This window comes from Echinops telfairi, unplaced genomic scaffold (assembly GCF_000313985.2).
Source record: "Echinops telfairi isolate 266 unplaced genomic scaffold, ASM31398v2 ScPeMD7_1;HRSCAF=3_1, whole genome shotgun sequence".
Lineage (NCBI taxonomy): Eukaryota > Metazoa > Chordata > Mammalia > Afrosoricida > Tenrecidae > Echinops > Echinops telfairi.
This window is the reverse complement of record NW_022103897.1, coordinates 2,523,030-2,544,586: the sequence shown is the minus strand read 5'-3', so window position 1 is coordinate 2,544,586 and position 21,557 is coordinate 2,523,030. Positions and strand designations below refer to the sequence as shown.

Genomic DNA, 21,557 nt, shown 5'->3' with positions numbered 1-21,557 from the left:
GCCCCGAGCCGCAGCCGCCGCCGCGCCGCTCGGCTCGGCCGGAAAAGTGCTAGCTTCGCGCCCGCCTGCCCGCCGGCAGCGCCGCTTGCTAGCTCGCTCGCTCTGCGCCCCACTCCAAACTTTTATTTGTCTTTTAATTGGTGGTTATTCCTCCGAATGAATGATCTCTCTTCTTTCCTAAAAGCAAACACAAACTCCTTTGGTTCGGAAGAGGTCTCGGCGATGCTTTTTAGTTTCTCTGGAGATGTTTTTCACTTCACAGCAACGATCTTTTAAAAGGCACCTTTTAGCTTCTTTTACCACATCTCATTTCCTTATTTTTCTTCCTTCCTGTTTTCTTGTCTTTTTTTTTTTTTTTTTGTCAAACCCCAAATTGAAGGGGATTATAAAAATAAAAGAGAGTGAAACGCTTGCGGCTTTTTTTTAATTCTCTTTCAAACTCTGCGAACACCACCTCAAAATAATATACAAGTGTGTGACAGAGGGGGAAGAAAGCAGCCAACAGCCCAAACACCCTCTCAGAACAGCTCTAACAACACGCTCTGTGTAGGTGACTTCTTTGACCAAATTTAGCAGCAGCTAATCATTAACATTCTGATACATATTCACAATCGTCCGCGAGGAATCGCGAAGCATCTTGGGTGATGTAGTCCGCCCCCAGCGACCAAGGCTAAAGATTCCGCCAAATAGACTACAATCACCGGCCGGCCTTGCGACCGCTCTGGGGCGCTCTTCGAGCGCTCCACCCACCCTTGGCGCGGGAGGCGTCTTCAGCAACCAATCAGAGATGGCTAAACATTAATCGCCGTTCTGTGTTACTGCCCATCATTTCACTGCAGACAAATGGCGTGCGAGGGGAGGAGGAGCCGGCCGGGATGGAACCCACGTGGGGGCCGGGCGTCGCCTGCGGGTTCAACCAATGAACAGAACGAGATGGGCTTGGCAGAGGCGGGGCGCAGACGGCCCGCCCAAGGCGGAGCTTCGACTTGGCTGACGTTCCTTAGCGCGAGCGTTCGAACCAGGGAAACATTTGTTCAGCTGTCAATCAAAGTAACGTGGGGTTGGGAGAAGCGGCGACGGCGGCGGCGGCTGCCGGCGTTGCTGCTGCCCGGGCTGCATCCTGAGAATTGGGTGGTTGTGGCGGTGGTGGCCGCAAATAAAGGGGGCGAAGGGGGCGGTAGGCAGAGGGCTGGTCAGAGCTCCTTCCGAGTCTCGCCCTCCCTCCCACAACAAACAATCCGGGCCCCTCGCTCCGCGGCCGCGCCAGGAATGCGTACTAATTAGGGTCCAATGTCTCCTTAAAGAGACAAGCTCGGCCTTGTGTAACGCGCCGAAACCCCTGTTGAGACAAGAGAGGGAGGATCACGCTGATCCCACTTCGTTCGGTTCACATCAATTTTACGCGCCGCTGGAGCCGGCATAATTTTCCGTGTGAACGCGGACTCGGGCCCCTGCCCTTGTTTAGAGCCGTAGACGGAACCGTGAGACGCCGGCCTGGGAGGGGGACGGGGACCGGCGCTGGGGAGCGCCCCTGTGAGCCGTGCAGGAGAAGCTGTGATTGCCATTTAACCCCGAAGCGGGGTGGCTTTGCCGCGATCAACTCCGTAGGGAGGCCCCCCTAGATGCTCCGCCTAGGGACCACTGGGGCTCTTCGGTGAAGCCTCTGGGAGGGCTGAAATTCCGGGAGCGGGGGCTGCAAGATGCCCAAAGAAACTTTGTCCTAGGGTCCACCCGCACCACCTTCAGATTGTTTTTCTGTCTTGTAAACCACATTTCTGGGTTGCTGCCCGGGGCCCTGGGAAGAAAATGCCCTCTTGGTGTCTCGGAGATAATCCAGCTCCAAGTTTAAAGGGAATAAGACAGTCCTTTCTCCCTCCCCAGCAGCTCCACCACCCAGCCCCTGGTTCTCTTTGGCGTAGCCAGCCCCGCTGACATGTGGGGCACAGCAGATCCCAAAAGATGGCGGGCCGGCCACCTTGAGGTAGGAGCCCGAAGGTTGATGACCCTGGGACTGAGGCCAGAGTCTCCCAGCCTTGACCAAAAAATGTTGGGAGGTAGGGCAGACAGGGTGGCCTGCAGGGAGCAACCCCAGATAGGCAGCCCTTCCATTCATTCCTATCCAACTATGGGTAGCTTCCCAGTTTGTGGGGAAGATCGCCCAGGTTCCAAGTCTTAACCTAGTGAGTCTCTGACCTTTGGAGATTGGGGGGGAATCAGGAAAAGCTCCTAGTGGCAAGTTGGCTATTTTAATGCTCTAGGATTTTGACATTTATGTTTAGCATCCTTTGCCTATTATAGCTTGAGATGGGACTGTTGGTTCAGCATTAGTGGACAAATGTTCTTCTTGGCAAGATCATTTTGCTCAGTGGATGAAATAATGATTCCACGTACATCCCAGCGCATCGCCTGAACCTCCCTCTGGGCTGGGCACTAGAAGGTTGGTGCCAGGGAAGGCTGTGTTGATCCTCAGTTAATTCTCACAATTTACCAAAACTCAAACTAGAGCTCACAAACATGTTTCCATTCAGCAAACATTTTCTCTCTCACCCTCAAAGTTAGTGAACAGAAGAATCTAACAATTTTTGAACCTCTGTCACCCACTTCCTACCCGCATCTGGCTGTTGTTGAGCGATAGAAATGTAGCCAATTCCCAATCCAATGTTCTCTAAGGATGCATACGGGAGTTATTATATAGGAGGAGTAAATGAACAAAAAGAAATGGAAGCAGCTCAGTAATTTTGAATAATTACATATTGAAATGATAGTGTTTGAATACGTTGAGTTAAAATATTTTATTATCTGTTTATTAGGGTCTCTTTGTGTTTTAACCTAGATACTCAAACCGAAAAACCAAACTCACTGCTATCGAGTTCATGCCGACTCATCGTGACCTTATGGGACAGAGTAGAACTGCCCCCTGTGAGTTCTGAGACTGTAACTGTTTACAAGAGTAGAAAAACCCTATTTCTCCTGCAGAGTGGCTGCTAGTTTTGAACTGCAGACCTTTCAGATAACAGCCCAACCACTACCAGGACTCCTAACCTGGGTAGTAGAACATTTTAAATTATTCATGTGGCTCACATTATTCCTACTGGATAGTTCCGTTCTGAAACATTTGCAAGGATCCAGACTTAGAAGGCTCAGATGAGGGAATTTTTACATGAGGGAGAACAGGGTCTGTTCTAAAAATACCAGCAACATTCTCTCCTAAGGCTGGTTATTTGCTCCCAGTGGAGCTTTTCAATAATTGGTTAAGTCCCCCACAGTGCCTCTGTAGTGAAGTTCCACATTCTCCAATTTTAGCCAGAATGTTAGCAAGTCCCATTAAGAATAGGGACTGAGTGGTACTCACAGCTGTACTCCAAATGCCCAGGATGATGTCCGATACATAGTTGGTGCTCAGCAAATATTTGTTGATGACCTTAAAGAATGAATGCCATATTGTGTCAGCATAGAGAGCTTCTGCATCATTGGGGCTGTATTTATTGAAATTCTGTGCAGTTATTTCCCAGGACAGGAAATGGGAATTCTAATAATAGGACCTGAAGAGCTATTGACAGGGTCAGTGGACAAAGGGGAAACTTTGCTCTGTTTGGAAATATCAACTAGCTTCTTGCAGGGACCTTTCTCCTAAAATCTCTTGACAGTTTGTGTTAGCAAAAGAGTGACTAGAGAAATCAGAAGGTTTCTTTATTTTGTATTAAGTACAGTTTTAAAAGCCAGCACTTGGATATGTCTCATGTTTGGGGTGTGTGTTCCATAACCCATTACCATCTAGTTGAATTACAACTCATAGTGACCTTATAGGACAGAGGAGAGCTTCCCCATAGGGTTTCCCAAACATACACTGCCATCATCTTCCCACAGGGTGGCTGGTGAATATGAATTGCCAGCCTTTCAGTTTGCCACCAAGCACTTAACCACTGTGTCACCAGTGCTCCTGACTATGTAGCAGATCTATATAATCTCAGTGATATCTTACAAAGATGCTTGGCCCTGATCCCAACACAGAAAAGTGGTTAGGCTAATGGCTACATCTATCTCCTCTGCTTTCTGCTCTCTGAGCTTCTCAAAAGCTGTTGAGATGAACTGTGGGGTTACCTGAGTGCTTGTCGTAACCCTACTGCACACTATGGGCTCCAAAATTTTCATATTTAAGGAGCTTATTAGAAGCTGGGCATGGGGGTGAAGTTTTGGTGTGACAAATGTAAAACAAGCACACTGTTTTTATGGAAATTTTATGTTCTTAATCATTGATTCTTTCACCAAATATTTATTGAGTACCCAATATGTGTCAGAACATGGGGATTTAGCAGTAAAGGTAATTTATTGATTTATTACCTCCCAGCTCCAAATTCAACCTTTTTGCCTGTTCTGTGAAAATACATCTGGGCCCTTTAAATAATTCCCTTTGCCTGCGCCACTGAAGATTTGTCAGTAGAGGGCACTGGAGAGAAATCACAGCAAACGGTTTTGCTTCAGGTCCTCATGTGTTTCAGCAATATGTTCCTACCACATGGGTATAGTCAGCAGCACCCAGCAGCTTCCTATAGTAACACCCCTCTACTCTGGGCACTTTTGTGTGGAGTGCCTCTATGAGATATCTCTCCAAACCATTTCCCAAACACATGAGAGGATGGATTTCCAGCAAGTCTCAGAGTATAGATCCTGGCAAGTTCTAGAAGGCAGATTTCCAGCAAGGTCCACCTGCCCAGCAGGAGAGAATCATCTCTGCCATTCTAAGAGACACAGCTGTTGTCTCTCCAATCAAACCTGCATCAACCCTAGGATGTGTCAGGGAACAAGGAAGAATCTTGCTTGGGCATCTTAGCCCTAGGAGCGTGGCTGCTGAGTTATATTTGCTGTTTCTGTATTATTCGGAGGTCTCTTCACTCTTTGCTAGTCAATCCCTCAGGATATCAATTCTCTATTATGGTCAATAATTCTTTATATGAAACTTTCATTGTTCAAATAACTACATGATTTTGCTCCTGTTTGGGCCCAGACTGGTTCAGTAGATACAAGTCTCTTCCTACTTAGTACTTACATTCTACTGCAGAAAAACAGGTAAACTAGTTACAGTGTACTATGGAGACGGGTAAGGGAAGTAGTAACAGGTCCAAGCATAGTGTAAGTGGTTTACACTAAACTACTACTGGGTTGGTCATGTGGACCTACCCAGTGGCACCATGACATAGAGGCCTAATGACCTGCTTCTATAAAGACCATAGGCAACAAAACCCTATGGAATTGTTCTAGTCGATAACCTATGAGGTTGCTATGAGTTGGAATCAGTGGCAACAGGTTTGGTTTGGTTTCAGTTAGGAGTGATGAGAGTGGTAGAACTAGTGCAGATAAGTGGTCATGGAAGGTTCTTGAAGGAGTCAATGGTTAAGAGAGGTTTGAAGGCCAAGAAAACTCCAGCATGGCAAAAATCACTGAAAAGCAAATGTCAGGTGGATGCAAAGGCCCTCCCTAGAGAATTACCAGTAAATACAAGGATGGTTTACAAGTTATGTGCGAGGGGGTGTAAGATTAAATAACACCCAATGAGGCTTTTGTTTTCTATTTTGAGTATAATGGAAAACTGGGGGCAGGGGCAGTGGTGATACATGTTGTAAGCAAACACACACACACACACACCTCACTGCCATTGAGTCAATTCTGGCTCATGAGAACCCTATAGGACAAAGTAAAACTACTTCTTCAGGTTTCTAAGGCTATAAATTGTTATGGGAATAGAAAGGCTCATCTTCCTTCCTTGAAGTCACTGGTGGGTTTGAACTTCGATCCTTGTGGTTAGCAGCATAACATGTAATCCTCTGCATCACCAGGGCCCCTAAGCAGACACACACACACAGACACACACACAAACTCACTGCCATCAAGTCATTTCCTACTTGTATCAATCATATAGGGCCCTATAGGGTAGAACTGCCCCTGTGAGTTTCTTAGAAGGTTTCAAACTCAAATTCACTGCCATCAACTCAAAGCAAACTCATAGCAACCCTATAGGGCAGAGTAGAACTGCCCCCTGTAAGTTTCTGAGGCTGTAACTTTTTGTGGGAGTAGAAAGCCATACACCCCACCACCCCCCACCGCCCTCAGAGTGGCTGGTGGTTTAGAACTGCTGATCTCGCAGTTAGTTTCCCAACATTGACCCACTACACCACCAGGGCTCCTAAGCAGAAACAAGATCATTGCAAATAACAAAGTGAACAAAAAGGGCTCTTATTCACACTTGAGCTAAGGTTGAATAAGTGTCTTTTCCATTTAAATAATATCTATTTAATTTACTCTGGAAGCTAATAAAAATTATGAAAGTGCTAGCCCTACCTGAAGGAGCTATAGTGGCAGAGTCAGTTACATGTTTGGCTGGTAACCTCAGGGTCAGAAGTTCTAAACCACAGGAGAAAGATGAAACTTTCTCCTATAGAGTTACAGTCTTAGAAACCCACAAGGACAGTTCTATGCTGTCCTATAGGGTCACTATGAGTCAGAAGCAACTAAATGTCAGTGAAGGAGAACTCAACCATAAGGAGTTCTGACAAACAAAGTGGTTACAATTCTTAGTTGGTAACTTGAAGATCAGCAGTTCGAATTTACCAGCTACTCCACAGGAGAAAGATGTGTCAGTCTGATATCATAAAGATTTATAGCCTTGAGAACCCTATGGGGCATTTCTACTCTGTTCTGTAGGATTACTATGAGTCAAAATCAATTCAATGGAAGTAGGGTCAGTTTTTTCACTTGGATTTCTACCTTTTCCCCAATACATATCCTTTGGCAGTGCCACTGATGAGTGGTGAATAGAATTTAATAAATAGAACCCACCTATGCAATTCAGAAATTCAACTCTGCTTTGAATAGACAACTAGCACAGAAATTGTCACAACGAATCAAGGACACACAAATCCATTTCTAGATCAATTGACTTGGTCAGTCACTGACTTGTCACCAGCCTTCAATTATGAGACGGAGATAACAATATAGTGTGTTTCTTCTTTAAAAAGATTTAGCAAATCAGTGTCAGAGTGCTAAGTTTCTGAACTTGTACAATGAGACCCATCTTTAACTTTGTGGGCTGCCTTTATATGCAGTGGAAGAGATAGCCAAGCCCTCTTTGTCATAGATACAAAGGCAAGTAGGAACGTATGGCCTATTTTTGGAGGAGAGGAGAGCTTGGCATGGAAGTGGGGTTAACAATTTTGCATAGCGTCTAAGGAAGCTTCTGAGGAAAATGTCATCTTTGTGAGATGCTATTAGCACTTGAACCTCGGGAGAGTCTCTAACTGCTGAAAGGAGCACCAGGAGCTGAGGGGCAGGAATGGTGGACAGAGGGCAGTGCAGCAGAGACATAGATCCAGTATCTTCATGAAGTCAACAGGAGGATGGACTGGCAGCTTGGGTTCAACATCAGTCTCTGGATAACTGAGACAGGAAGCTTTGTTTTTGTTTTCTTTCTTTTCTCATTCTGAAAGATCTCTTAATTGGCAATGGAAATCCCCTTTGGGCTCAGTCACCTGGACACTAATGAAGTACTGTGGGGTAAATGGCTGAGTACATGAGAATGACAAAGCTCTGTATCACTCACTGCTACCGAGTTAGTTCCGATTCCTAGAGACCCTATAGGATGGGGCGGGTAGAACTGCCCTGTGAGTTTCTGAGGCTGTCAGGTTTTGCAAGAGTAAAAAACCTCATCTTTCTCCCATGGAGTGCTTGATGGGCTTGAACTGCCAACCTTGTGCTAAACAGACCATCACAAAATGCAGTACACCACTAGGGCCCCTTAATGGTCTGTATAACACCCCTATTTTAACAATGACACTTAGGTCAGTAATAGTTCTGGGGTCTTCAGGGAGGGTGGAGGGAGAGTGGATAGGAAGGAGGGAACCGATTAGAAGGGACTACATGTGACCTCCTCCCTGGGGGACGGACAACAGAAAAGGGGATGAGGGGAGATGTCGGACAGGGTAAGATATGACAAAATAACAATTTATAAACTATCAAGGGCTCATGAGGGAGGGGGAGGAGGAGGGAGGGGAAAAATGAGGACCTAATGCTGGGGGTTTAAGTGGAGAGAAAATGTTTTGAGAATGAAGTACAAATGCGCTTTACACAATTGATGTGTGTATGGATTGTGATAAGAGTTGTATGAGCCCCTAATAAAATGTTTAAAAAAAATAGTTCTGGGGTCTTAGAAAATCCTAGATGTCTTGTTAGTCTTGTCAAGTGCTTTAAAAGATCTGCAAATGTCTTTATACTCTAAGCTGATAAAGCAAACCATACCAAAGAAATAAAAACCAAAAAGCCAAACTTATTGCCATTGAGTTGATTTAGACTCATAACAGCCCTATAAAATAGGATCAAACTGTCCCTATGAGTTTCCCAACTGTAAATTTTTATGGGAGTAGAAAGCCTTGTCTTTCTTCTGCAGAGCGGCTAGTAGTTTCAATCTGCTGACGAGGCGGTTAGCAGCCCAATGCATAATCCCTACACTACCAGGGCTCCACACCTAAGAAACAGAGGATTAAAAATGACCCTCTTTCTCATGAAAAGCTCACATTACTTTTACTTTCCTTAAATCTAGGAGGGGACTTTAAAAGATTTTTTTTTCTGTCTCATTGTCATGCCTTTAAACAAACAAGGTATTATTATCCTCCTCCCCCTTTAAAGATTAATCATCTGAGCCTCAGAAAGGAGTTATTTGCCCAAGGGGCTATAACTTGGAAGTACTGAAGAAAGGATAGAACTGTCTCCCACCTCCTCATTGTCTATCCGCATAAAGGAGAGCCCCACATGTGAGCTTTTAAGTCAAGCCAGTAACTTAAGCGCCACCCAATTCACCTGCTTGGTTTACTCGTTTTCAAGCAGATGTTTTATGGCTAAAATGGAGGTGGGCGGTGAATCAGGGAGCTGACTATTGCAGCTGCCACTGGGCAAAGGCTGGTGCCGAAGGCGCCCGTGGTTGCAGGAAGCAAAATGCCCTCCCTCCCTCTCTCCGTTCCCAGCCGTGGAGGCTCTGAAGTCTTGATAAACACAGTTCAGAAGAGATGCACAGGGCTGTAAGCAGACACTGGTCCTCTTCCTTTCAATTAACAGCAAGGTTCACACCCATTCAACACCACTTGCCAGGCCTACACACAGCCTCCCACTCTTGCTACCTATCACAGCAGCCTGCAGGGCAGATATTACGAGAGAAAAACCCTGCATTTATTTTCTGAAATGGGTGGCGTGGGAACAGGGTAGATGTAGGCAAACTAAATACTATACTGCGTTGTATGAGAAAAGAATTCATTCAAATCCAGTACTATTTCCCTTAGAACTGCAGGCCCAATCCAAAGTCTATCCTCAGCTGGTTAACTTCAATTCATCCCTTTTAACCTTTTTCTTCCCCAAGTGTGTCATCCAGACACATCTAAGTACACTTTTTTAATATACATGTTAGCATTTGACTTGGTAATATAGAATGAATTTTGGTTCAGGATCATCAGTTAAGCTTGATCACATTTTCTTTTCCTCTTTTGAATACTTACCAAATAAATGAATTTGTGGAATCAATATTATTGATGGGAGGGTGGTGCAGGGAGTGGCTGTAGACACGTTTGTTGAGAACTGATTAGTTAGTTGTCTACCAAAGTGGTTGAAACTAGGAGTCCTTGATCTTAACACTAGGATGTGGGCTATAATTCAATTCAGGACTTCTCAATGTTCTGTAGGCTGGAACAATTCAACTAAGTCACATGACTTCCTTTAATAGAAATGCTTATCAAATAGTATGAATGAGCTATCATTCTCTGGGTAATACCTAGTCTGGTGTACTGCTATTTTTAGAAAATGCTACAGATTCTGATGAATTTTCATTCATGGAGATCTCCACACCCCCTCCACATCCCACCACATTCACCTCCAGTACCTGCTTGATTTTATAGAAAGAAACCATTTAAATACTTTTATCATCGGTATTTGATTAAATATGTCCACAAGAGAAACTTATATTTGGGACCTTATTTTTCAATATGGGCCACAAGTGTTTGCATGGTGCCAAAGAAGCGGCTAACCAAGAGGTTGGAAGTTTGAGTCTACCCAGAAGTACCTCAGGACAAAGGTCTGGTGATCTCCTTTGGCAAAAATCAGCCATTAAAACCCCTTCTTAGGGCACATGGAATTACCACAAATCAAAACGGACTCACCAGCAGCTCGTCCGTGGCTGCTGAGCATGGCTGTAAGAAGTGTGCAGGACCAGGCAGTGTTCCGTTCTGTTGTTCATAGGGTTGCTGTGAGTCAGAACCGACTCAATGGCACCTCACAACCGCAATGGTGGTGGTCATGTATCATAACATTACTATGTATGTATAGGTACAGAGGGATAGGCCTGACTGGTATTATAATCCCCATTTTATAAGAAACGGAGTTTTAGAAGAGCCACATCACCGTTCCAGAGTATACAGCTAGTGAGCAAATCAATTGGAAATGCAGCATGAGTATCTAGATTTCATTTATTTTCACTCTACTAGCTGCCTTACATTAATCATAACAACTTGTGCCTTACAAAGTGCTTTCAAATGCCTTTTCCTTCCTTACAACACATTGGTAGGTAGATAGAGCAGGTCATACTTGGCACCATCTTTCAAATAAAAAGGAGCCCTGGTAGGGTAGTGCAGTGAGTTACTCGATGAGTTGCTAACCTCGTGGTTAGTAGTTCAAACCCTTCCAAGGGTGAAAGATGAGTCTGTTCTCATAAAGATTTACAACCTCAGAGACGCATAGGGGTAGACTGACTATGTCCTGTAGGGGTCAACTCAGTAACAATGAAGTTTTGGTTTTTCAAATGTTGAAAACAAATTCAGAGAAAAGTGACTGGCCTAGTGGTATGGATATCTACATGAAGGGATTACCCCCCAAAACCAATGCTCATTTGTTTTTTTGATGTGAGGGAGATAGTGCGATGTGAGGGAGATAGTGCATTTGGAGTTTATTGGATCGGGTTGGACTGTTAAGCTTCTATTTAGAGGTTCTGAAAAGATTGAAAACAGTGTGCAACAAAAGCCTGATTGTGGCAGATGGGGTTTGGTTTGCCACCAAGACAATGCATCTGCTCATGCAGCATCTCAGTATGCCAGTTTTTGGCAATATTCTCTTGCCCCATGTACCTTAATGACCTGACCTCACTCTGTGAGACTTCTTTTTGTTTCCACAAGTGAGAGGGACATGAAAGGACAGCAATTTGACAACAGAGAAGAGGTGAACAAAAAAGCGGGGGAGGTGCTGTCAGGCATCCAAACAGATGAGTTTGAAAAATGTTTCCAAGAATGGAATTGCAGGTTTGACAAATGTATTAAGTGTAATGGAAAGGGTTTTGAAGGTGACAAGGAAGGTTGTTTTGTGTAAAAAAAATTCAATACAGCTTTGGAGGAAAAAAAATCTGTTTTGATACCAGGAGGGTGGAGGGAAGGTAGAGGAGAAAGGGGGAACTGATTATAAGGTTCTATATATAACCTCCTCCCTGGGGGATGGACAACAGAAAAGTGGGTGAAGGGAGGCATCAGTGTAAGATATGATGAAATAATAATAATTTATAAATTATCAAGGGTTTTTGAGGGAAAGGGGAGTGGGGAGGGAGGGGGGAAATGAGCTGATACTAAGGGCTCAAGCAGAAAGCAAATGTTTGAGAATGATGATGGCAACAAATGTACAAATGTGCTGGACACAATGGATGGATGTATGAACTGTAATAAGAGTTGTATAAGCCCCCAATAAAATGATTTTTTTTTTAATCTGGGTTTTTGGGGGAGGTACCCCTTATATGTCATATCTATATGATATGGATAGCAATATGCAACAATCGAATAACAGTATCTTAAAATGTATACATTTAGAAAGTATATGAAATGATGTTAAAATAATTCATATGCCAGGTAACTATTACTAGTTGCTGTCTACTCAGCTCCGAATCCTGGCAACCCCATGTCCAACAGAATGAAATGTTGCCTTGTCCTGTGCCATCCTTCTGGTCAAGGATGTGCTGAAGTCCATTGTGGGGCCAGTGTGTGCTTTGACTGCCTTCCAGGTTGTGGGCCTCATCTTCAGCTCATTGCCAGACAATATTCTATTGTAATCCATAGGGTTTCCATTAGCTGCTCAAAGTACAACATTAGGCTTTTCTTCCTAGTCTATCTTTGGCTGGAGGAGCCATACAAACCTCTTCACCATGGGTAACTCTGCTGGGATCCAAAATACCAGTGACAGGGCTTCCCATGTAAGCTGACAAACTGACAGATACATGGTGGTCTAGCTAATCAGATGGCCCCAAATCGTTCATCCTGCTAGAAGCCTTGTTTTTCAAGCTTTAAACAAGGATGACCCCAAACATCCATATCTGGAGCTCCAAGGATTCGGAGATGAGGGTTATCTCTGTTTCACACAAGCATTCCTGGCTGTGTTGTTTCTGTTGAAAGCTTGATCTCCACTGCTGTATGCCTCCTGCTGGCTTGCCCATGTTCCACCCAGGCTACTCTTTAGAACACCCTTACTCTACTGAAGTGCCCTTGTCACAAGCTGTGCACCATGAAACACTTTGACTGGAGGGTTGGGTGATGGAGGGAATTAACAACTCAGGAGTGCAAACCACTTGAAGGAGAATGTTCACCCTCCACCTCCTCCACCACCACCATCACCCACACACCCTTGGCCAAAAGTCCCTGGATGGCTTAAACTGAGCCTAATGACTGGCCTCCAGGTGGGCAATTCAAACCCAACAGGCAGCAACATGAAAGAAACGCCTGGCTATCTGCTTCCATAGACATTTAAAATTCTGTTGCCTTCAAGTGGATTAGAGTTCATAGAGATTTACAGCGATTAAAACCCTTTGAGGCAGTTGTTGTTTGTAGCACGTGGGCAGTCATGCATCTGAATTTACTCCAGTACAGTGGGTTTGTTTGGTTTGGTTTGGTTTGGTCGCTGCAGCACCTCACCCCTTTAAACCGGCCACTGTACTGCACTTGCCCAGCCGCGGTGCAATGTAGCACCTTTCCTTCCCTCTTGGACCCTCGTTTCATAGGAATAGATGATGAGCCTAACTAGCTTACCTTTGCGTGAAGTCAGGACTGAAACCCGAGCATACCGGACAGGGAGGATGCTCATCCGAGGGGGCTGGGCTGAGCGTCCCAGGGAGCAGGAGGGAGCCCTGGAAGGCTTGAGGCAGAAAGAGAGATGGGTTCTTGAGAAAGTTCTGTCACCAGGGAGACATCCTCCTGGGACTGGTAGGGGAGGTAGAGGGGAGGTATAGTTGCTACCTTCTAGCATTTTTATAGTTTAGATCAGTGGTTCTCAACCTGTGGGTCGTGACCCCTTTGGGGGTCGAATGACCCTTTCACAGGCATTGCCCGATTCATAAGAGTAGCAAAATTAGAGTTATGAAGTAACGAAAATAATTTTATGGTTGTGGGGGGTGGGGTGGGGGTCACCACAACATGAAGAACTATATTAAAGGGTCACAGCATTAGGAAGGTTGAGAACCACTGGTTTAGATATCTGAATCTGATGGATTTTTATAATATCTTGATAAAGTATTACAGTATCTCTATGAAAAAAAATTGTTTACAACATCTCTATGAAAAAGAAAAACATGCTGATACCAAGGGCTCAAATAGAACGAAAATGTTTTGGAAATGGTGATGACAGCATCGGTACAAGTGTGCTTAATACAATGAGGGATTGTTATAAGATTTGTAAGAGCCCCCAATAAAATGATTAAAAACATAAATTAATTAAAAAAGAAAAACATAATAATGGTTCACTCACTTTCCACTCTCACCTTGGAATCCGAACCAACACATTAACCCAGTTAGAATTTAAAGACAAATTGTTGCCATTGAGTCAGTTCTAGCTCGCAGTGCTGCTAGGTTTCATGTGCAACATCATGAAACCCTGCTCGGTCCTAGGGTCCTATGTTTGAGGCAGTTGTTGGCACCACTGTGCCAGTCCATCTCATTGAGGGTTTTGCTTTTTGCTGACCTTCTTTCTACTTAACCAAGTCTGGTGCCCTCCCATTGATCGGTCCCTCTGAATAGCCGTCCAAGTTGAAATTTTGCCATCCTCCCTTCTAGGAAACATTCTAGCTTTAGGCCTTCTAAGACAGATACATTCATTCTTCCAGCAGTTTCTCATACACAGTGATACTTCGGTTGTCAAATGTCTCCAAGCTCAAACATTCCACTGCTCAAACAGCAACATTTAAAAAAAAAATCTGCTTGGTGTTCATGACTTTACTCACTAGTTGAACCCAAAATCGGACTTGAGAAAGCATGTCTGGAGAGAGTGAGTCATGAGTCAAGACTTGCCTGGGACATAAAGGGTTGAGGCTTCCGTGTAAGTGCTGCTCTCCCTCAGACAGCATACAGTGCTTGTGTTAGTGCGTCAAAACGTTCATCATTGTCCTTTTTGTTTGCTTTATTTGCTTAAAATATCATAACCATGGCTCCAAAGAAAGTTATGTGATACCAGCAGGTAACATAAAAGGAAAACTGTGAGACCCACAATACAGTTAAAGAAAGAAATTACTGAGAAATTTGAATCCGGTCTCCACTTATCTGATTTGGCAGCTGAATACAACATGACTAAATTGACATTACCAACAAATTTGGGGTGGGGAAATGTGATTAAAGTAGCTAATGTAGCAAAAGGTGTGCAATCGTTAACCATGTAACAAAGAACCCAGACCATTCAAGAGGTTGAAGGTGACTGTTAATTAGGATACATCAGAAACAACTCAAGGGCCGTAGGGCATCTGAGACAGGCTATGCGAGAGGGCTAAAAGCCTCCATAGTGATTTAAAGGCCCAGAAAAATGAATTTATATGTGTAATTTTGGAGTCTAAAAGCCAATTTTTTGTGTTTTCCTTATTTCTTATGGGAAAAATATGTTCAGTTCTCAAACTTTTCTGTGTTTGAACAAGAATTTGGAATGAATTGGGTTTGACAACAGGTTTGACTGCATTCAACATTCTTCACCAACACCATGATTCTGAGACATCCATTCTTAATCATTGTCCCAGTTTTTACATGCCTGTAAACTGGGAAGACCATGACTTGTGTACCTTAGTCTTCAAAGTGACATCTTTGCTTTTCAATAATTTAAAGAGGTCTTTTGCAGCAGATTTGTTCGATGCACTATGTCCTTTGATTTCTTGACTTCTGTTTCCATCGGTGCTGATTGTGGATCCAAGTAAAATGAAAGCGTTTACAGCTCCCTTCTTTTCTCCATTGACCCCGATAGTGTCTGTTGGTTGAGGTGAGAGGACTTTGTGTTCTTCATGTTGAAGTGTACGCCATACTGGAGGATGTGTTCTTTGGTCTCCAAAGTTAAGTGCGTTAAAGTCTTCTTCTCTTGCAGCAAGTGAGGTTGCATGATTGCCGTGTTACAAATTGTTAACGAGCCTCTTCACCTCCTGGTGCCATGTTCTTCCGAGAGCCCATCTTCTCAGAACAACTGCTCAGCACCTAGATTGCATGAGCCGCTCAATGTATGCTTGTTCTGGGTAAAGGACTCCCTGTTAGTCTCTGTGCAGCTTCTGCGTGTTCTCGGAATCACATGGTCAGCATCGTTGTTTACAGTTGTCATGGTACAGGCAATCGAATGCCTTTGCACAGCCAATGAAACAGAAGAAAATATCTGCCTGCTATCCTCTGCTTTCCGTCAGATCCCTCTGCCATCAGCAATGCCTCGAGCTTGAATTTCTTGAAATCCCCTGTTGGTATTCTCCTGCAACGGTTTTGTCATTACTGTCAGCAAAAATTTTGCATGTGATAGTAGTGATATTGTTGTAGAATGTCCACCGTCTGTGGGGTTGCCTTTCTTTGGGATGGGCACAACTACGGATCTCTTTCAGTTGGTTGGCCAGCTGTCTTCCCATGGGGGTGGGGGTGGGGGCGGATGAGGGACCGTCTTCAGCACGGGATTTGTTGAAGCATTCCAACTGACTTTTCACCAGATTACCGTGTGGACCTTTTCCTTTGATAGCATACTACTTACTGTCTGATGTAGCTAAACCTTGACCAGGTTTTAAGTACAGTGACTCTATGTTTTCCATATTCATTTGCTTTTCCCCACATCATCCAGTATTTTTCTCACAGACTCCCTCAATATTACAACTCGAGGATTGAGATTTTTCTTCCATTCTTTTACCTTGAGAAATACTGAGTGTGTTCTTCTTTTGGTTTTCTTACTCAAGCTCTTTTGACTTTCATTATAATGTTTACTTTTCTCTCGCTATACTTTGAAATTATCTGTTTAGCCCTTTGTTGTTGTTGTCTAGCTCTTTTACTTCATAACTACTACCATTCACCTTAGCTAGTCTATATTCAAGAATAAGTTTCAGAACCTCTTCCGGTCTTTTTGCTTTCTTTTTAAAAAGATGACCTTTGCTTTCCTTTTATATGGTATACTTGATACTAGCCCACAATGTGTTTGTTCTCTTATCATTTCTTGAGATGGTTTCAAACTCAGGTGGGAAATACTCAACGTCATACTTTGACTCTTATGGACTTGTTTTGAAGAGAAATTAAGGCCTTTAAAAGGAAATCTAAACTGGGAATAATCTCCTAACATCCAGGAAATTATATTTATCAAGGACTTAAACAATAGCATATACTCTTTTGTTATTTTAGAAGCGTTATACATTTGGCACTTATACTTTTTTGAAAAGAAATAGTGTGTTAACAGTTTTTTTCTTTTATTTATTTTAATATGTCTATCTATATAAGATAGGCAGGATAAACAATCCCGGGGAGAAAACTGTTTACTTTCATGTTATGCATACATGTTTTACTCAGTGATTGAAAATAAAAATCTTAAAAATATTTATTCTAAATTGTATTTAGAAACATTTTTTAAACCACATTGAGCAATATAGCAGTCATTGTTCTCTAGCAACTAGCTCCAGAACAGTACACTTGAATCATATTACAAAAATTAGCTTCAGAAATCTACTGTAAGGTAAAAAAATATTAACACAGTAGCAATTATACTGCCTAAAGGGATACTATTCTGTAATCATTAGGCTGATAATCCCAAGCTTAACAATTCAAACCTACCAGCCAACCTGTGGAGGAAAGATGAGACTATATACTCTCGTAAAGCCTTAAAAATCCTATACAGGGTCACTGTGAGTTGGAATCGGCTCAATGGCACTGGATTTTTTATAGAACAGAATGTTGACAATTGCCCAATATAGACAGTCATATTAAATAAACTCTCAACTTTTGAAAAGTTGAGAGAACTTTAGATATTTATTGAATGAAGTATGTTAGTCACATACATATTTGAATTATTTATACAATGCTTAGGAAAACTTACAATCAAAGTTGCATCAAAGTAAGTTTAATTAAATTTTTGATATCTATAAAGCTACTGCATAAATAACTGGAGTTTTACTAATTATTAATACCAGATATATACAAAATCCATGCCTTAGGGAGAAAGAATTGCTAAATACAGTATTCATTTGTCAATTCAACTGGAGATGTAGTGATAAAAATGAGTGTAGGTTTTTGGATTTTTTACTCTTTAGCCATGAATACCTAGGGTGCTGGAAAGTCTCTTTCATGAACTTTGTCTCATGTGTTAGGCTGGATTTTCAAGAGACGCAAAGCCAGAGCTGCTTATATTTGTATGTAGATATAGAAAGATTTGTATAATGAGATGGCTCACACAGTTGTAGAATGGGGTATGTCCAATCTGGTTCAAGTCCATGGGTCAGATGTGAACTGGAGGCTTCTCCTGATGCAGGCTGACAACAGGAAGCAGGGAGATGAAGCAGGAAGACCACAGGCTGGTGAATGCAGAGCGGATAGTTCCTGAGATCAGTAGGCAGTATAACAGGTGGTCCATAAACCAGATCCAAATCCAGCAGAAGTGAGCCACCTTCCACACAGTGTCAGTCTATCCTAAGAGCAGGTCACAACTTGAATGAAACCTCCCTCAATAGTATCAAAACTATGACTAGATTAAGGAAATGATATTCTGCCCTCTTCTTCCCACAACTGCCTGGTTGCTTCCCAGAAGACCCTACCATGGATCTTTGCACCACTCTGCATGAGACCACACCATGGGAGGATCTTGGCCCATGCAAGCTAAACGTAAATCTATTACACCTTACTATTCCAGGTTATGCCCTAGGAACTACGTAAGCTCATTCCACAGGGAGGCTTTACCCACCACCATTAGTAGCTATTGCTTCTTTTGTGTGACAACTGCTCTCATACAAATCGTTTCATTCAATGCCTTTTCCACATTCCCATCTTCATTTAAAGAGAAGCCAAGGACTCCCAGAGAGGTTGCAGTGTAAGACCAAACCCAGGATTGTTTTTTTCCGGGAGGTGTTTTGCACTTCCCAAATCTTCCTTTTCTTATAATCTTTATTTTGTTTTCATGGAATAAAAGTAAAACCAAACCAGTTGCATTCAAGTTGATTCTAGTTTATGGCAGACCTGTCTGTGTCCCAGGGGAACTCTGCATCACAAGGATTTCAATGACTGTGATCTTTCAGAAGTGGATTTCCAGCCCTTTCTTCAAGATGCTTTTAGGTAGATTTGAACCTCCAACTTCTCAGTTATAGCCAAACATTTAATCCTCTGTGCCACCCAGGGATTCCTTTTAGGAATTATGTTATGTTTAGTAATACAGTTTGTGTATCTCTTTGTAAAAAGAATGTTTTTAGAAAAAAATTTATACAAACCAGTGAATCAACAAATGGTCGCTACATTTACATATCTTCCATGGAACAAGATAAAATTCTAATTCATTCAAATTAATTTCATGTTCTGATATATAATCAAATGACCCATTTTCTAAATGAATCTTTAAAAAAATTATTTTAATTCTCAGCAGAGGCCTAATCACTAAAATCATGTTAAACTTAAGACCTGGAAAGCATAGTTAGGAACTATTGGAAGCCTGCTGTTAACATGCTGCCCTGGGAATTTAGAAATATTTTCAATTTCAGGCAAAACAGCATACATAAATTTGCTCCTAAATGAAGTTATCTGAAACAGTGGATACACACACATATACACAGCACATACATAAAAACCTTTATAAGTATATCAGCAGTTAGTCCATAGATAATTTCCTACCATCGCATCTTTTTTTATTGAGGAAAATAGATAGTCCTGCTATTATAACCTAATTAGTGATACTTCTTCTGTTGGGAACAATAACCAGCGTTCTAATGCCCTGGTTTGATAAGATGAACAATAAGTGAAGCTTTAACAAAGCACTGTAGTGTTTAAGAAAATTCTTCACACATTTTTTTGTTTACTTTTCCGGGGGAGTTTTTTTTTCGGTTTCCTTTTTGTTGTTTTTTGTTTAAATTTAAAAGTTCCATTTTTCTTATTTGTTTTTGCTAACAAACTTAGCTGCGTGAGAGACATCAATGTTGGCAAATCAAAACTCCCTACCAAAGCTGAGGACCGAAATGAGCTGAATTCAAGTGTTTGTTTTCCCAAAGCCCTGCTGAATATGTTGTCTAGATTGTACCAGAGAAGGCTGAAGGCAAAACACGGGTGTGTCTATCCAACAATCCCTGACTCTGTTTATACCAACTGAAGCTGTGCCTTTCATATCAGAGCCCCATCAGAAAGGGGAGGGGAGGAAGAGATAAGCCCATCCGTGAAACAGTATCCTTTAAGAACCGCCAGTCACTTCCTGCAATCAAAACCATGCTCGCATGTGGCTTGTTCAAATAAAAATTACTGGACTAGAGCCAAACAAGGAAAAATAATTGATAATGTGGTTTCTCAGAAACCATCCATCCATCAAATGTGTCAGTCCTTCATAATACTTTATTTCCCTTCTGAACAAAGATCCTTAAAATTCATTGTGTGCACTTAAAAACAAAGTGTCCTTGTGCTTGGTTTATAAAGATGCTCTTTTAGTTTTGGTTTGGTTTGTTATTGGATTACATTCCCTCCCATCCTGCTTTCGTTCTTCTTTTTATCCCCCTCACCCCCCTCAGATAGTTGCTGGAAATTTCTGCCGTTCTTAAACAAAGCATCTTTGTGCTGTATCAGCTTACATTTTCCTTGGATTGCGTGGGGATGATGCCTTCTCACTGACTTCAGCGCTGGAGGATTGTAGCCATCGCTTTAGTAAGTAGACTGTAACAAACAGTTTCACTGGCCCTTTTTGTGCATTGCATTTCATTAACCTGCCAGGGGAAACCGCTGCTCAGAGTAAGACACCAGGGTTATTGCAAGCAGTGGCAACACTGCAGAAGAACTCTTGGGTCATACTTGTGGCTAGAGAAAGCCACGAACAGTTATTACCAAAGTAGCAGGGGTGGGACGGGGCTGGCGGAGGAGGGGTTGGAAGGGATGGGGGGGAGGCAGTATTCCCCCACAGTGAGTTATCTCCCTGATGCATGCCCTAATTTTTAACTAAATCTTTTAATTCATTTTTTGGACCATAAGCGTTAGTCAACAAACGCTTGTTAATTCGCCATCACTTTCCAAACAAAATATGTATGAAGTCAGTTTCAGGGACATTCACTTAAATACACTCCTGAAAACCAAACGGAACAAAGTCAGATCTATCGAGTCGACATTGAAGTCAGGCTTAGTAGAGATCTTGTGCTGTCTCCACACAGACAATTGGGTCCCGGGTGATGGTACAGAACGCACACTTCCGGGTGGATGTTTAAGGAAATACCATGTTTACAGAGCCAACGTGATGAAAGTAGGCCAGCCCACAGTGTTTTCTCGGCTGTAATGTTGATGAAAAGCAACATCACCAGAGCTTCTCTTTGACCAAAGCCACTGAGTGGGTTTGAACTTCCAACCTTTAAGTTAATAAATTAAAAACTCACTGCCATCAGGTCCATTCTGACTCACAGTGACCCTACACAACAGGGTAGAACTACCTTTCGAGGCTTTAAATCTTTACCAGAGTGCTCAGGCTCCTCTGTCTCCCCCACGGAGCACCGGGTGATTTGTGACTGTTGACCTACTTCATAACCCACCATGTCACCAGGTCCCCTCTTTAGGCAAACCACTTGTACTACCCTGCCTCCTAGCTTTCCTAAAATTGCATTTTAAATGACACATGATTAACACGTCACAACCGAAAATAGGAGAATCAATGAGGCGTTGGCGAAAAAAATGCGACCGAACAAGTCCATGTGAGGATGATCAGAAAGGAGTCACATCGGAGGGTGCCCGGTAGAGTGGGAGAGCAAGGGGCAGCTGAGAGCCACGAGACACAGGGTTGCTGGTAGGAAGGAGACTGGTGAACCACGGGGGCTGTGGTCCCTGGTCACCCTTGGGGGCTGGAACTGAACTCCGGCCGAGTTGCAGTTTTCAGCCAAACGAGATGAGTCTATGAAGAAAGCAATATCACTGGTGCGAAACCACACCTGAGACTGCTCAGCCATTCGAGGTCAAGGGGCAGCCATTGCCCAGGGCCAAGTCCCAAACAATTAGGAGAGAAGGAAGAACAGAAGCCGGGAAGGAAGGAAGGAAGGAAGGAAGGAAGGAAGGAAGGAAGGAAGGAAGGAAGGAAGG

At 43.0% G+C, this 21,557-nt stretch overlaps 1 protein-coding gene across 1 annotated transcript in view; it reads right to left on the bottom strand.

Moving 5' to 3' along the window:
- The window catches only part of TLE4 (TLE family member 4, transcriptional corepressor), a 186,572-nt gene extending 171,164 nt beyond the window's left edge, over window positions 1-15,408 (bottom strand). The window contains exons 1-2 of the mRNA XM_045288460.1: window positions 15,328-15,408; window positions 3,353-3,421 (exon numbers count right to left, since the gene is read on the bottom strand). Coding sequence (XP_045144395.1) covers window positions 3,353-3,421; window positions 15,328-15,408 — 150 coding nt within the window. The remainder of the gene's footprint in view (window positions 1-3,352; window positions 3,422-15,327) is intronic.
- Between the last annotated feature and the right edge of the window lie 6,149 nt (window positions 15,409-21,557).